General features: G+C 64.3%; 1 protein-coding gene across 1 annotated transcript in view; it reads left to right on the top strand.

Moving 5' to 3' along the window:
* ZNF683 (zinc finger protein 683) overlaps window positions 1-9501 on the top strand; it is a 16196-nt gene extending 6695 nt beyond the window's left edge. The window contains exons 2-7 of the mRNA XM_025198736.1: window positions 3916-4113; window positions 5869-6112; window positions 6283-7157; window positions 7586-7714; window positions 7970-8030; window positions 9228-9501. Of these exons, the coding sequence (XP_025054521.1) occupies window positions 3952-4113; window positions 5869-6112; window positions 6283-7157; window positions 7586-7714; window positions 7970-8030; window positions 9228-9490 (1734 nt within the window). The 5' untranslated portion in view covers window positions 3916-3951 and the 3' untranslated portion in view covers window positions 9491-9501. The remainder of the gene's footprint in view (window positions 1-3915; window positions 4114-5868; window positions 6113-6282; window positions 7158-7585; window positions 7715-7969; window positions 8031-9227) is intronic.
* The last annotated feature ends 4507 nt before the right edge of the window (window positions 9502-14008 follow it).

Below are 14008 nucleotides of genomic sequence, written 5' to 3'. Positions count from 1 at the left end.
ATGCAGGTGTGGCAGGAGATTTACTTATGCCTCCCACCTGGATCAAGCCAGACATGCCTGGCAGTATGCAGAGCAGAGTAGAGGCTCTAACACTGGGGCGAATCCTCTTGGAGGGCCATCCCCATGGACAGCACCGTACCTGGGCTCCTGGCGGCCCCGGTGAACTTTTCGTATCGGGCCCCCCTTCAACAGAGATACTGATAATAATAATCAGACAATGGGGAAAAAAATTACCATTTTCAGGCCCCCTTTCTGTCCAGGCCCCAGGTGGCCACCTGGTTCGCCCACGCCTGTGTCTGGCCCTGCCCGTGGACTGCAGCAGGTGTGCAGAGGAGCCTATTGCAAGAGTGGGACTTAAATCCACTGTACGTGCCTCTAAAACCAGTTTAAGGCCAGGTCTGCTCCCACAGATCACATCAGCCAGGCCGGGCTGTGTTTTCAATGATCGTTCTACCCTCGCAAAGCCCCTTGTCTAGACACAGATGCATCCTCAGACGCTTGCAGCTCTGGCTTCTTTCGCTCGGGAAGCGATGTATGCAATGCCAGCCAAGGTCCCTCCTTTCTCCCTGCCTTGGGGGGCTCTCTATATATGTCTCTCTATATGTGAGGTTATATGCATCTACACTCTACCTATTACATTTGCTCGTACTAAGTTACAAGGGCAAGTTCAGCTCAGACCCAGCCTGGCACACGAGCTGCTTCGTTCCACAGCTGGCGCCTGCCCTGCCGGTGCTGCAAGGCCAGCCCAGCCGGGCTCTTTGGGCTTGTCTTCCAGCCATAAATGAAGCAAGTAACCTTGCTTTGGGCTTGCACTAGGCTTCAGCAGAGAACATATGGCTCCTCTCTCTCTCTCTCTCTCTCATTTTTGCAAAAAAAAAAAAATTCTATCGATCGATCGATCGATCAATCGATCGATCGATAGATATAGATATATAGATATATATAAACGTTACCTGGAACACTCTGCCAAGTGGCCTTTGTGGTTCACTTGGCAGATCAAAGCACACTAAAAACCCGTTACACAGTCCGCACCGCGTAACCGCATGCCCGTGCACCCCATCTCCATACCCATACCCCCAACCGCTGCCCTCCTCAGAGGGTCTCTTGGATCGTGGTTGGCTTTGTGCCTGTCAGGTGCTCGGTGTCCAGCAATCGGCCCATGTGGATGCACGCACATCTCTGCTGTGGGGAAAGGGCCAGTTTGTTGGCTAATGCAAGGGAGGAGATGGTTTCCCCAGTACCTGTAGCAGGCGGTCGTGGCTGGGCCAGCTGTCTGTGATGATGTCTCCATCATTGGGGTTCAGTTCTCCTCGCTGCCTGGAGCAAAACACTGGGCCTGGTTTTCAAGCCATGGGGGCTTGCGAATGCTCCTTCCCGCAGTGTGGCGTGCAGAAGCTGGCGGGAGCAGCAGCCCGTGCTGTCTGCCTCCGGCGCTCTCGGCTGACCCGTTACTCCGGGTCCCAACAGGACAGGGGAGGGACAGCGCGGCACGGCCAGCATTTCGAGATGGGGCCGTGCCGTAAAGCTCATTACGCAGATTCCTCCAGCGCTGGGGAAAACATTCACGCCCCCGGGATCCTCCACCGGACAGGCCTGCAGGATCTCCAGGGCTGGGGGCATGATTGGAAACACTCTTCAGTTTCCCCATGGCTCTGACAGCCCCAGGGCTAATGTGAGGCCTTGCGAATCTGTTTTGGTCAAGGGCTCGCTCGGTGGAAGGGGCCAGGGTGTGCCCAGGGCTGCTGTTATTCACGGTGCCAGCCCGCAGGTAGAACCACAGGCTCGGATCGGAGGTTTCCTGCCCTCGCCCAGCCCGGCCGGCTGGGTGTGGTGTCACGTATGCAACCCATGAAAGCCCGGGCAGGAGGACGTGGCTCTGGAGAGCCCGGGAGCGTCTGTCTGACTTGGTGGCGGGGTTCTCTAAGGCTCACCACATCAAAGGGGTGCCACGCTCCCAGTGGTTTGCTGCAGCCCTGGCACGGGCCCCTCACTCTGTGTCGCACCCCATGCACACGCAGCACGTGTCGCACGCTTTCTCGCAGGCCTGCGCTCTCCTGCAGCGGGGGTTAGCCCGGCGTGCCTGACCTGCCATGGTTTCCTGCAGGTGTGTTTGGGGGAAGAGCTGCATCGTGGGGAGCTGCCCAGCCTGGGCTGGATGCCAGCCCTCTCGACAGAGCTTCTGGGGAGCCCTGGCACCCAGCCCGGGCACGCCAGCTCCTGCCTGAGCTGGAGGAAGATGCAGCCCTTGCCAGGTCTGGGAGCAGGATTTCTGTCAGCTGCAGACCAGCTCCGCAGTCAGGGCTCTCGGGCTGGCACAGAGGCAGCGCGTCCTGCTCTTGCCCGAGGCGTCTGCTGCAGGATGGTGGTGCAGCTCCATGCAGACCCCCCCCAGCTCCACGGCCTTGGTGCCACCCGGATGAACATGCCCTGGGTCCCTGCAGCCGGTGGGGCCTGGCTTCGGGGTCGCCGGGAGCAGTGCAACCTGGCGGCCCCCTCCTTGCGGGGCATGGCATGTAGGGCGGGCTCAAGGGACCCACAAACCCACCCCCTTGGGCTACTGTCCCCCAGGGGAGGCCAAACCCTCCTGCACTGAAGGCGAAGGCTGAACCCAAGGCCCCACAAAGTAGGGCAGGGCCCCCCAGGATGGCTTTCCTCTGAACAGGAGGGCAACTAAATCCTCCATCTGGCCTCTCTTTTTCTGGCCGGGGTGAGAGAGGGGCCATCTCCCGGCATGCGATTGGCTAATCCCCGTGTAATCCCTGGCACGTGACGCCTGGGGACCACGCGTGTCCCTTAAACAGGCTGTCAGCATGAGGGTGCCTGGCTGTGCTCCTGGCCCCGGGGCTGCGTGCCCCGGCGGGGACCCGGGCAGCTGCAGAGGAGTCGGGGAGGGACGGCAGAGGGAGGAGGCATGGCCCGGTTGGCGAGGGCTGCCTGCGGCTGCATGGGGCAGCGGAGGAGGTGACACCACCACGTAAGTGCGACGTGCTGCCTTGGTGGGCTCGGGGCTGGCATGGAGTTGGGGTCTCAGCTGCCACCGCCCCCGCCCTGCCAGGTCAGCTGGGAAGGGGCTGGGCACTCTGTGATGGGAACTGGTGCCCGCTTGGGAGAAGACTCCTGCCCCTGGTTGCGTGGTGCATCTCTCCAGGGGCCGTGGGGCATCCCAACGGGCTGCGCCAGGCTTTCCGCAGGGAGGGTGCTGGGGTCTATGCTTGCCCCCAGGTCCCCCTCTCTGCCCCCGCCTGCACCACCCCCTGCCCCTACAGCCAGCGCCGTCCCTCCACACCCATGCTTTGCACCCACCAGACTGGGCACTGGCTGCATCCCACCTGTCCACGTCACCCCGGCACATGTCGGCCGCCCCAGATTTCCCTGGGAGTCAGAGCCGGGATAGCAATGCCGGGTGTTGACAGGGAAGGAAAGCCCCGCTCCCCACCTCCACGTTCGCACTAAGACATCGGGGCTCAGTGTAGGAGAGCGTGACTGGGACCTGGGCGGGGAAAGGGGCACAGACACAGGGCAGATGGAGCCGCGGGGAAGGGGCACCAGGACATCCAAGGGGCTGGAAGGACGAATTGAGCCAGAAACGTTTAGAGGTGTGGGGCTGTGGGCACCAGTTGAAGCCCGTCTGCCGGCTACTGTGGACACAGGACAGCCCGGCAGCAGCGAATCAGGCCCCTTGCATTCGCCCCGATGCAAACAGCTTTTCCCGGAGCCTGAGTGTCTGCTGCAGGCTGTCCCGCGCTGCCCGTTCTCCGCAGCCTCTGCGCTGAGATCCGTCTTGGGGTGTCCCTTTGGGACTGTTGCCCAGACAGGGAGGGGAGAGGGCATGGGGCATTCTGCAGGGTTGGATGGGAGCCTGGGCCATGCCCGGAGCTGGTTGCTAACAGGCTGCTCTTGCCCCTCTCCCACCAGGCTCCCCCATGCTGTGGCCGGAGTGAAGGGCCGGCAATGAGGGGAGAGACCAGCCCCGTGCCACGCTGGAGGGAGGCGGACTTGGAGGCGCGATGCACCTACGTCGTGAAGGACCAGCCACCCGCCCGACCCCACCTCCCACGAACGCAGGCCTCCCTGGGCCGGACCCTGGCCTTCCCGCGCAGCCACGCCAGTGAGGTGGGTGCTGGGCAGCGGGTGGGGGCTGCTGGGGGGCCCTCAAGGGCTTTGCCCCACCAGGGGAGGGGCACTTGTGCGTGTGTGTTCAAATATGCGCCTGCATGCACGCTTGCAGGCTCACCCATGCATCCCCCTGTGGGTTCACATGCGGGTGCATTTATGCGCATGCAGGCATAGTTGTGTGCTCCCACTGGCAAGCTTTTGCACACTTACACACGTGCCTGCTCACATGGAGGGAGGTCTGTGTGCCCCCTCTTGCCCAAGTGCCAAACACGCATATGCAGTCATGCACTCACATGCATGCACACACATACAAACAGGCACACGTAGGCACATGCATACTTGCATACAGGTGCATGTACATACTCACATGCGCTGCATGCATGGGCACACACGTGTGCCCATGCATGCACACGCATGCACACATGTGCATTCATCCATTCCTGCAGCTGCTTATTAAAAGACCCAGGTGGCTGCTCCCCCCCAGGCACAGAGATGCTCAGAGCCCAGCCTGCCCGCTGACACACAACAGCCATGTGTCCAGGGACACACACATGCACGCATGCTGCCACATCCGGTGCGTGCTGATATCGCACACCATCAGCCCTGCATGCCTGTCCCACGCACTCGAGCGCCCGCACCTATCTCACACCATCAGCAGGGCCAGGCAGGCAGGAAAATGCCTGCTCCCAGCCCTCAGCTTCCTGCGGCGAGAGACTGCGGCACCCAGGCCCAGGCTGGGCTGTGAGAACCTCCTGGCTGCCATGAGCTCCCAGCAGGGCAGGGCAGCCTCCGGTGTGGTCTGCACCAAGTGACAGTCTCTGGGCTCCACTTCCTCCCCTCAAAGCCTGAGAGCGAGGCAGGCAGCGGTGGCAGGGGGTTGAGGGGGTGGGCAGCAGCCTTAGCCCATGAACCCCCTCCCCAGGTAGCCTGGATACCTTGGGACAGGCGCCCAGAGATGCCAGGGCAGGTGGGGGACACAGAAGGCATTTGCTCCCCTGAGAGCAACCCCCAGCTGTGGCACAGGTGCAGGGGCAGGGGCACAGGTCCCCGGGTGCTGGTGCCCTGTGGAAGCAAAGCCTGCTGTGCCCAGAGCAAGCCCTGCCCCTGCCCCCTCGCAGGGAAGGGCTTCCGTTCCTCTCTGCCCACCATAAATGGAGGGGGCTGGGAGTAGCTGCTGGGAAGAAGGGAGATTTGGAGGACGACGGGGCCGGGGGAGGAAGGAGGGGCAGGTTCCAAGGAACCCATGCAGAGGAAGTGAGAGACAGAGAGGGGCAGGGGCATTCCCAGGCTGGGATTTTCCTGCTGCATCACCCCCTCGGCTTTCCTCTCCAGGCGGGAGCCGGGAGCTCACCTCACCTGCAGGAGAGCTGGCAGGGGGAGCTGGGCCGGCCAGGGGATCCTAGAGGTCTCTGGGTTTAAACTGGTGCCCCGTGCTGCAGATGCTTCATGGCTCCCAGCCAGTCCTTGCTTGCATGAAGGCAAAGGTTGCGGCCGGGGCCGGGGGGCTGGGACACCTGGGCTCTGCTTTTGCATCTGCAAGGGGCTGGGTCCTTTCCCTGAATCTAGGGAATGCGAATCAGGGGCTGTTGGGCTGGGCGCGCCCGGGAGCCAGGACTCCTGGGTTGTGTTCCCACATGGGGACGGGCCCTTCCTGTCCCCTGCTCTGTGCTCTGCTCCCCGCGGGTTGCTGAGCTGAGCCACGGGGCTTCTGCCTTCACGACATGTGCTGCTCTCTCCCTTCGCCCGCTGCAGGTCTACGCCCCGGGGGCGCAGCTCCACCACGTCCTGGGCACCCGCGACCTGCGCTGCCATGACTGGATGCGCTATATCAACCCTGCCCTGGGCACCGCCGCCCAGAACCTGGTGGCCTGCCAGCATGACCGGGACATCTACTTCTACGCCCTGGCACCCATCCCGCCCGGCGCCGAACGCCTCATGTGGCCCGGCCGCGAGGTCGCCCAGCGCCTGCAGTGCCCGGCACTGGCTGCAAAGCTCGGTGAGGGGCGGTGGGGGGGAGAGGTTTGCCCCCAGGCACCTGGCGTCTGATCACCACGGTGGGGCAGCTGCCAGGAGAGGCCTGGCAGCAGGGAGCAGTGGGGGGCTGTCCCCTACCCATCCTCCTGCTCCAGGCGCCCGGAGTAATGGGTTCTTGCTTCTTCCCTGCAGAGCCCCAGGGTGTGGGCACGCCCTGCCCAGAGCCAGGCTCGAAGATGCCGGCATCGGCGGGCACCCCAGACTGCCAAAGCCTCAGCACTAAGCACACAAAAGAGGAGGAGGAAGACGAGCGTACAGACGTCCAAGGGCTGGGCAGGGGCATGGGAAGCCGAACAATGGAGGTCTCCCGTGCCGTCTGGCCGTGGCCCCCGGGGCTCAGCTTGTCCCACGATGCTGCTGGAGAGGCGTCTGGTTCTGCGTGCCAAAGAAACGGGAACGCCCTGAGCCAGCCGGGCCTCGGCCTCTGCCCCTGCAGCCTAGCTACCTCACCGCGCCCGGAGCTGCAGCGGCACCTCAGCGGCCTCTCCCCCTCCTGCCCGCTGTACTGGCCCCCCGGGTACCTCTATGCCTGCAGCCCCAGCCTAGCCCACTGCCCCCGGGTGCTGCTGGTGCCTCACGCCTCGCCCTTCCCACCACTGCCCGCACTGAGCAGGGCAGGGGAAACCTCCCCCTTGGGGCTGCCTTCCCAGGGGTACGGCCAGGCCCTGCGGGAAGGCTTGGTCCCATACCCCGGAGCCCACCGAACTGTCCCACCGCCGCCCCTCGGCAAACAGGACGACCCCCAGCTCCAGAAGCCGGGCTCCCTCGCCCTGGGCTCTGGCTCCGGGCTCCAGCCATGCCTGCACCCCGGCGCGGACACTGCCCCCCGCTCCAAAGCACAGCCACAGAGACCTACCTCCCGGCTCGCCCTCCAGCTGGACGCCGTCAACCTCAGCATGCCAAAGACCCCCCGGCCCGGGGCCTTGCCCCCGAAGAAGCAGAGCAGCAGGCCCAAATACGAGTGCAACATCTGTGCCAAGACCTTCGGACAGCTCTCCAACCTCAAGGTACTGGGAGTTAGGAGACCGGTGTTCAATTCCTGGCTCCGCCTGGAGCTGCTCGGTGATCTCTGCCAGTGCCCTGTGGCTGTGCCTCAGTTTCCCCAAACCCAGGGGGTTCACGACACGGGGCTCCCTCTCTATCAAGGGCTTGGGGGTGCTTGGAGGAAAAGCACCTGTTAGGCTTTGCCTTCGATCGAGCAGTATCCTAGACCTCCTCCGCATGCCTTCTACCCACATGGCCACGTGCCACCCGCTTCTCTGCTGGGGTTGAGGGATGCTCGGGGCTGAAGAGGTGGGGGGCTGTTACCCTGGACAGCATGTTTGGGTGGCCTGGACTGCCCTCCTGGCTCCAAAGCTCCGTGGCTCGTCTCTCCAGTGTCTTCCCTCTCCTCCCCGTGTCTGTCTGTGTCTGCCCTCCCGCCCGGCCCCGGCAGGTCCACCTGCGTGTGCACAGCGGGGAAAGACCTTTCCAGTGCCCCGTCTGCAAGAAGCGCTTCACGCAGCTGGCTCACCTGCAGAAGCACCGGCTGGTCCACACTGGCGAGAAGCCCCACGAGTGCCTGGTAGGGGAGCCTCCCTCCTGCTTGCACCTGGGGGCTGGGGAAGGGGACTCCCTCCAGCCCACTGGGGTCGCATCAAGGGGGTGGGTGCAAGCGCCGAGACCGTCCAGCTGTGGTTGGGGTGGTGGGGAGGGGTGAGGACAAAGCCCTGGGGGCCAGCAAGAGTCCTCGGTGAGTGGCTAGGAGCGGGCCCCATTGCACAGGCGCCCGGGAGCTGCTGCGGTCGTGTCACACGTGTCTCTCTGCTTCCCCTCCCAGGTCTGCCACAAGCGCTTCAGCAGCACCAGCAACCTCAAAACACACCTGCGGCTGCACTCGGGTGAGAAACCCTACCAGTGCCCCCTGTGCCCGGGCCGCTTCACCCAGCAGGTCCACCTGCGGCTGCACAGGCGCCTGCACGAGCTGGAGCGCCGGCACCGCTGCCCTCACCTGCACCCGCTCAGCCTGGCGCTGCACCAGCGTGCCTGCCACCCCCGGGTGCCCGGCGCTACCCACAACTTTGGCCTGGAGGGTGAAGGGGCCGATGCCAGCCAGGCCGTGGGGCTGGCGGACAGTCTGCTCCAAAGGGAGGCAGAGAGGGGCACTCCGAGGCTGCTCCTCATGGACAAGGCCTCAGGCTCGGCCCTGTTGCCCCTGCCCCACTACGGGCTGCCCGTCAAGCAGGAAGCCTCCCCCATGCAGCCGGCCTGAGCCCGCTGGACTCCCTCACTGCTTCCTTTGGAGGGCTGGGGGGTCTCAGCCCCCCTTCAGAGCTGGGGACAGGGCTCAGCGGATGGATGCTAGAGGCAGGGGCAGCCCTAGGGCTCTGCCCTAGTCTGCGAGAGGCCCTGCGGCCCCAGCCCTATACAGAGATACCAAAAACAGCTGGGGATGCCCCCAACTCTTTCCAGCTCCAAAGCAGCCTCAGTGCCAGGGGGCTCCAGCAGCCTCCTCTGCCACCCTCGGTGGGGGTCTTCAGTGAGCTCCCCCTGAGTGCCACCAGGCCCAGGATGGTTTTGATGCTTCAGGTCCCTGCCCTGTGCCCCCAGGGGGCTGGGGGTGACAGGCGCATTCACCCCAATCTACAGAAAGAGATTTAATCTCTCCTTGCCCCCGCAGCTGGGGGCTGCCCTCGGTACAAGTCAGGGCGCCCACCTTGGTCCATAAAGAGCTTTAAGGTCTCGGCTTCAGGCAGGCATCACCTCAAGGGGGATGGTCTCTGGGTGGGCACGAGCCCAGGCACACACGCTCCCTGCCCAGCCTTTTCCCGCCTTGTGCGAGACAGGCGTGGAGTGGAGGAGTCGGGCCCGGGAAGATGGCAATGTGGTGGGGTGGGGAGAAGGGCCCGGTGTGCCCGCGCATTGCACGCCCCTGAGCTGCCACGGCTCTGGCTCGTGCAGAGCTCCTAGCACAGGGGCTGGAGAAGCTGCTTCCAGGGCAGCCCCCCGTCGCTGCCAGCTCTCCGCAGCTCTTCTGTCTCTGTGCCCGGGATGCCCATTGCACGTCCTGCCTTGACACCCCTGTGCCCTCCCAACAGCTTGTTACACCCACCTCCCTGATGCCCCCGTGCTGTTGACCCGAGCACCCCTCCTCGTCCCCTTCACGTGGGCCACCGAGATTCCCTGTAGCAAATCCGCCTTCAAGGGCAGGAACCGGCTCCGTCAGCACAGTGCTCGCTTGCACCCAGGACACTGGCAGGAAGCTTTGCCAGGCTCCAGCCTCTCACCCAAAGCCAGCCCTCCTGCCCCTGCCCCTGCCCCTGCCCCAACCGGGGGCTGTTGTTCCAATGCTCTGATTTAATAAAACCTTCCGCCTTGGTATCATCTCCGGCGTGTGTGATGTACGGAGTAGGGAGACGTGGTCTGTGAGGAAGGGCGATCCCAGCACCTCAGTGGTGGCTTGGCAGGTCTACCCTAACTCCATGCACGGCGCTAGGATTCCCGGGTTTCTCCTGCGCCCATTCCCCCGAGGAATAGGGCAAGAGCCGCTAGCAGGGCAGGCAGCTCCTGTACGCCGGAGGGGCACAGGTCTGCCCTATAGGCTCTGCCATAATGTCCAGGGGGAGTGGGGGCAAGTCTCTGCCCCTTTCTTTGCCCCCAGGAAGGTGAGGATAACGGTGCTGGCCCTGGCTGTCCTGGGACCCCGTGCACCGCTGCCCTCTGCTAGGTAGGTTCGGAGCAGCTCGCTGCGTGTCCTGTCGTGGACCCTGACGGGGATTCTCCCGTGGCTCAAGCACCAGGAGGAAGCAGGTGGCTGGTGAAGACCCTGATTGCCCAGGGATGTGCTGACGATGTTCACCTGCCCCCAGAGGCGTGGGGGGAGGGGACCTTAATTAATGGGGGAGCCCTTCCTTGCAGCGTGGTTGGAGCTGGTGAGGAAACCATGCAGAAAGGGCGAGAGGCTGCACCAACGTCAGTGAGGATGAGCTTTGCTCGCACTGCGGCTTCCTGTTTCCTCCTGAGGTCCCGCCAGCAGATTTGGAGGTGTCAGCCGTGTGAGACCCCCACTCCAGGGCTTTTGGAGGAGGGGGGAGCTGTTAACCCCAGCCACAAGCCTTGGCCTCCCCCCAGAAGCTGGGATGCCGCTGTTAGGGGAGCTGCTAGCTCGTGCCCAGGTGCGAGGGGCGCAGGGAGGACGGACGGCTGGGGCAGGAGCTGCTGGCTGTCCCCGGCTCGGCTGCAGGGGGGTGCAGGAGCCCTGGCTTCCGGGCAGCACCTCCGGCCCAGGCTGGGCTGGGGCAGAAAGCTCCTGAGGCACAGCTGGCTCTCATCATCTCCCGCTGTGGCATGGCCCATGGGTCAGCCCTGCTACCCTGGGAAGGAATGGAGGAAGGAGCTGCCGCAAGCTCTCGCCCTCCCGCTCTGCGTCCGTGCACGTGGAGCTGGGGCAAGGGCCGGGGCCCTAATGCTCCACGACCTGGCCTCCCTAGCACCTTCGCTCGGCGCTACGGGCTGGCTGTGTCGTAGGGGCAGGTGAAGCGTCCGGGGCAGGCGACTGTCTATAAGCTCCGCGATCACAATTGCCAACAGGGCAGCGGCTCTCGCCTCTTCCTGGCAGGAGCAAGGCTGTTCCCCGGGCACCCCTTTAGCGTCGCTTCCTTCTCCGCGCAGCCCAGAGCAGCTCCTGGACCTGCTCTGGGGCTGTCCAGGATCGGGGCCAGTCCTGCCTGCCAGAGACGGGCCCTGGGACTATTGAAAGTCTTAAATGTCCATCTAGGTCTTAGGGCCACCCCGGTCGGGCGGCCGATGGCGGTACCGGCGTCCGGCTGGCGACCGGACAGATGACTCACAGGAACAAAAAAATCTTCAGGGGCCGCCACTCTACAAGTGGGCGGCTGGGCTCCCGAAAATTACACAAACATTGCGGGGGACAACTAAAAGAAAACCAGGGTGTGCGTGTGGGGTCAAAGGTTCAAAACAAGTGCTCCCCCGGGGGTCAGTGAGCAGAGCACCCCGAACAGCGCCCACCGGCAGACAAACTGCTTTAGCTTGCGGGCAGCACCTCCTGGCTGCCCGTATTGCAGACCGGGGAGCTTGGGCTCCCTGTGCAGTCTCCTGGCCCCTCCTCATGGACAGCGTGAGACGTGCAACCGGGGCCAGACCAGGGGGAAGATAGCCCAGGGCAGAGCTGAAAGAAGACCCAGGAGGCTGGGGGCAGAGGGCGCTGCGGATGGGGTGCTGGCTGGGGCAGGGAGCTGAGCCCTGGGGCAAGGGGGCTGTGGGGTGCGGCCCTGCGAGCCCCTGTCCCCTGGGCTCCCACGTCGCGGTGGCAGATGAAGGATCTCCCCGTGCAAGCGCTTTTATCGCGAGCGGCCCTGGAGACCCTGCTCAGGGCTTCATCAGGGCTCTGGTGCCCCCAGCTCCCGGGGCAGGTGCTGGCCCCAGGCCGTGGCTCCTGGGGGACCCTCGTCTGCACGCTCCGTCCCCCGGGCACCGGGCTGTTTGCTGTTGTCTGCACCAGCGCCTGGGCGAGCCTCTCCCCACGGGCCCAGGCTCCCGAGATCCGCCCTGTTTGCTCTCTAAATAAACAGCCAGTGCCTGGATCCGTGCTGGGAGTCCCCGCACCTGCCCCCCTCCCCGAGTCTGGGTTCACCTTTGTGCTGCTCTTCCCTCGCTGCACACCTGTCTCCGGGCTGCGGTCCCTCTCATGTGACCGGGCTGGTTTGCAGCAGCTCTGGGAAACAGCCCCGTGCCCAGCCTGGCACGGCTGCGCTGGGGTCGGGCTTCAGAGCCAAGAAGGGACGGCTCCCGGCTGAGGCGTGAGGGGCCAGCCACGTGGGATAGCAGGGACCTGGGCTCCTGGCTCGCCCATGTCCCTCCGAGCAAGGGCCCTGCCACAGGATGCACGCCCTGCCAAGAGAGGGGGCATCTGGAGACGCCTCTCCTGGCTCTTCTCCAGAAGCGAGAGCAGCCTGAAGGATCTGCAGGGGCAGGAGGACAGCACGGACGGTCCCATCTGCGCTGGCACCTGCCAGGATGGCAGAGAGAAGGACAGGAGGAAGCAGAAGGGCAGCAAGCAGTCCAGGGCCTTGGCAAGGTGAGTCCTCCAGGCCGGGCACCAGGGAGGGAGTTGCCTGGATTTGCCCATCTGCGCGATGGGCATAGCCACTCGCATGTGACAGGACTGTTTGCACACACGTGACACATGGGGAGGTTGGGACAGTGTGCCCTTGTGCACGGACTAAGCATGTTGTGTTGTGAGCAAGGAGGAGGTGTGCGACTGACATGCCCATGTGTGTGCGATGGTGACCCAGGTGTGTTTGCACACATGTGACATCCACGTGGAGTTGTGATAGCATGTCACCCATATGATTGCACTTGTGTGTGTGTGTGTGTGTGTGTGTGGCATGTCAGCACGTGTTAAGGGGCCTGTGGTGTGATGAGTACATTTGTCGTGGGTGTTTGCAAATACGCAGACGTTTGTCATGTATTCATATATGCGTGTGTACGTGCATACACAAGCATGCATGCACACACGCACCCGCTCTGCCCAGCAGGAGCTGCCCTGGAGCTGGCAGGTGATGGCGGTGGCTGGCAGGCGGCGGCTGGCTCTGTCCCCAACACCTATTCCCGGGCAGCAGGGAGGTGGGAGCTGCCCCTGCCCGTCCGGCTCCACTGGAGGGGCCAGTCTGCGCCCCCCTCTCTGCGTGCACAGCCAGGAGCTGCCCAGCCCTTCCCCAGGGGGACGGCGTCTGCAGCTGGGCCCTACACACCTGGGCTCCATGGGTGCCTACAACCGATCCCGTAGTACGCTGCTGTGCCCCAGGTCCTGGCCCCTGGTCCACACACGATCACTGTGGCCCTCCTAACTGCTCCGTGTACACCAGGCACATGGCAGGACCCATCTCATGTGCAGCCTTGGCATCTGGGCCGTGTGGGTGCCCCGGTGGGGTTCAGCCCCAGGCAGGGGCATCCCCCATGCCCAGACCTGTGATCTCTAGCTTTCTGCCCCCAGCACCTCCTTGACTCTGTGCTTCTCTCTAGGACGGACAAGCAGGACAAGACAGTGGCTGGGGGGCGGCACAGCCTGGAGCCCCCCATCCCCAGCAGGCCCCCAAAGACGTCGTCAAAGGTGAGGGGACCCCGAGGGCATGGGCGGCTGTTTTGTTCAGCCTGGGATGGGGCCAGCTCCGATGATACGGGCCCCCCAGGCACCTCAGAGCTGCCCTATAGCTGCCCCGAAGAGAAGGGCTTTCCATTCACGACCGCGCTGGCAGGGAGCGCGGCAGCATCTGACACGAGAGACCCGGCAAGCAGCTGCTTCATGCCCAGAGTGACGGCCAGGCCCTGCTAGCTGGCCCCGCTCCACCCACGCGGAGCCCCACCCTGGGGACCCGACCCCAGCAGCAGGTGGAGAAACTGAGGCACAGGGAGGGCTGTAATTGCCCGGCTGGCTCACCGAATCAGGGACTTGGGGGGCCTCCCCTCTTCCTCCCTGTGCCCGCCAGGACCGTGTCCCCTTTGGGAAGGCAGGCGCGCAGCGGTACTATGGGGCGCGAGTCAGGGGAGGAGACCCCCAGGTCAGCACCGAACCCAGGAGTCCAGGCTCGCCAGACACCCCCTGCTTTGACAGCCAGGGTGCCCCGTGACCCCGGCCTGCTTCGCCCCAGGATCTCTTGTCCCCTGTGTCCCGCGGGTGACCCGGGGCAGGGGCAGCAGGGCGTTTCCCGTGGGGCGAGCCTGCCCCCTGCCGGCCACGCGGGAGAGCAACAAGGCACCGGGCACCTCTAGACCCAGGCCAGCTCCCACGGCCTCTCCGGGGGCGTTTCCAGAAGCCGGGCCTGGCGTTCCCCTCCAAGCCGGTCTTGCCTTTGGCGGG

The sequence above is a fragment of the Alligator sinensis genome, unplaced genomic scaffold (genome assembly GCF_000455745.1).
Source record: "Alligator sinensis unplaced genomic scaffold, ASM45574v1 scaffold337_1, whole genome shotgun sequence".
Lineage (NCBI taxonomy): Eukaryota > Metazoa > Chordata > Crocodylia > Alligatoridae > Alligator > Alligator sinensis.
This window is presented reverse-complemented; position numbering and strand designations above follow the sequence as displayed.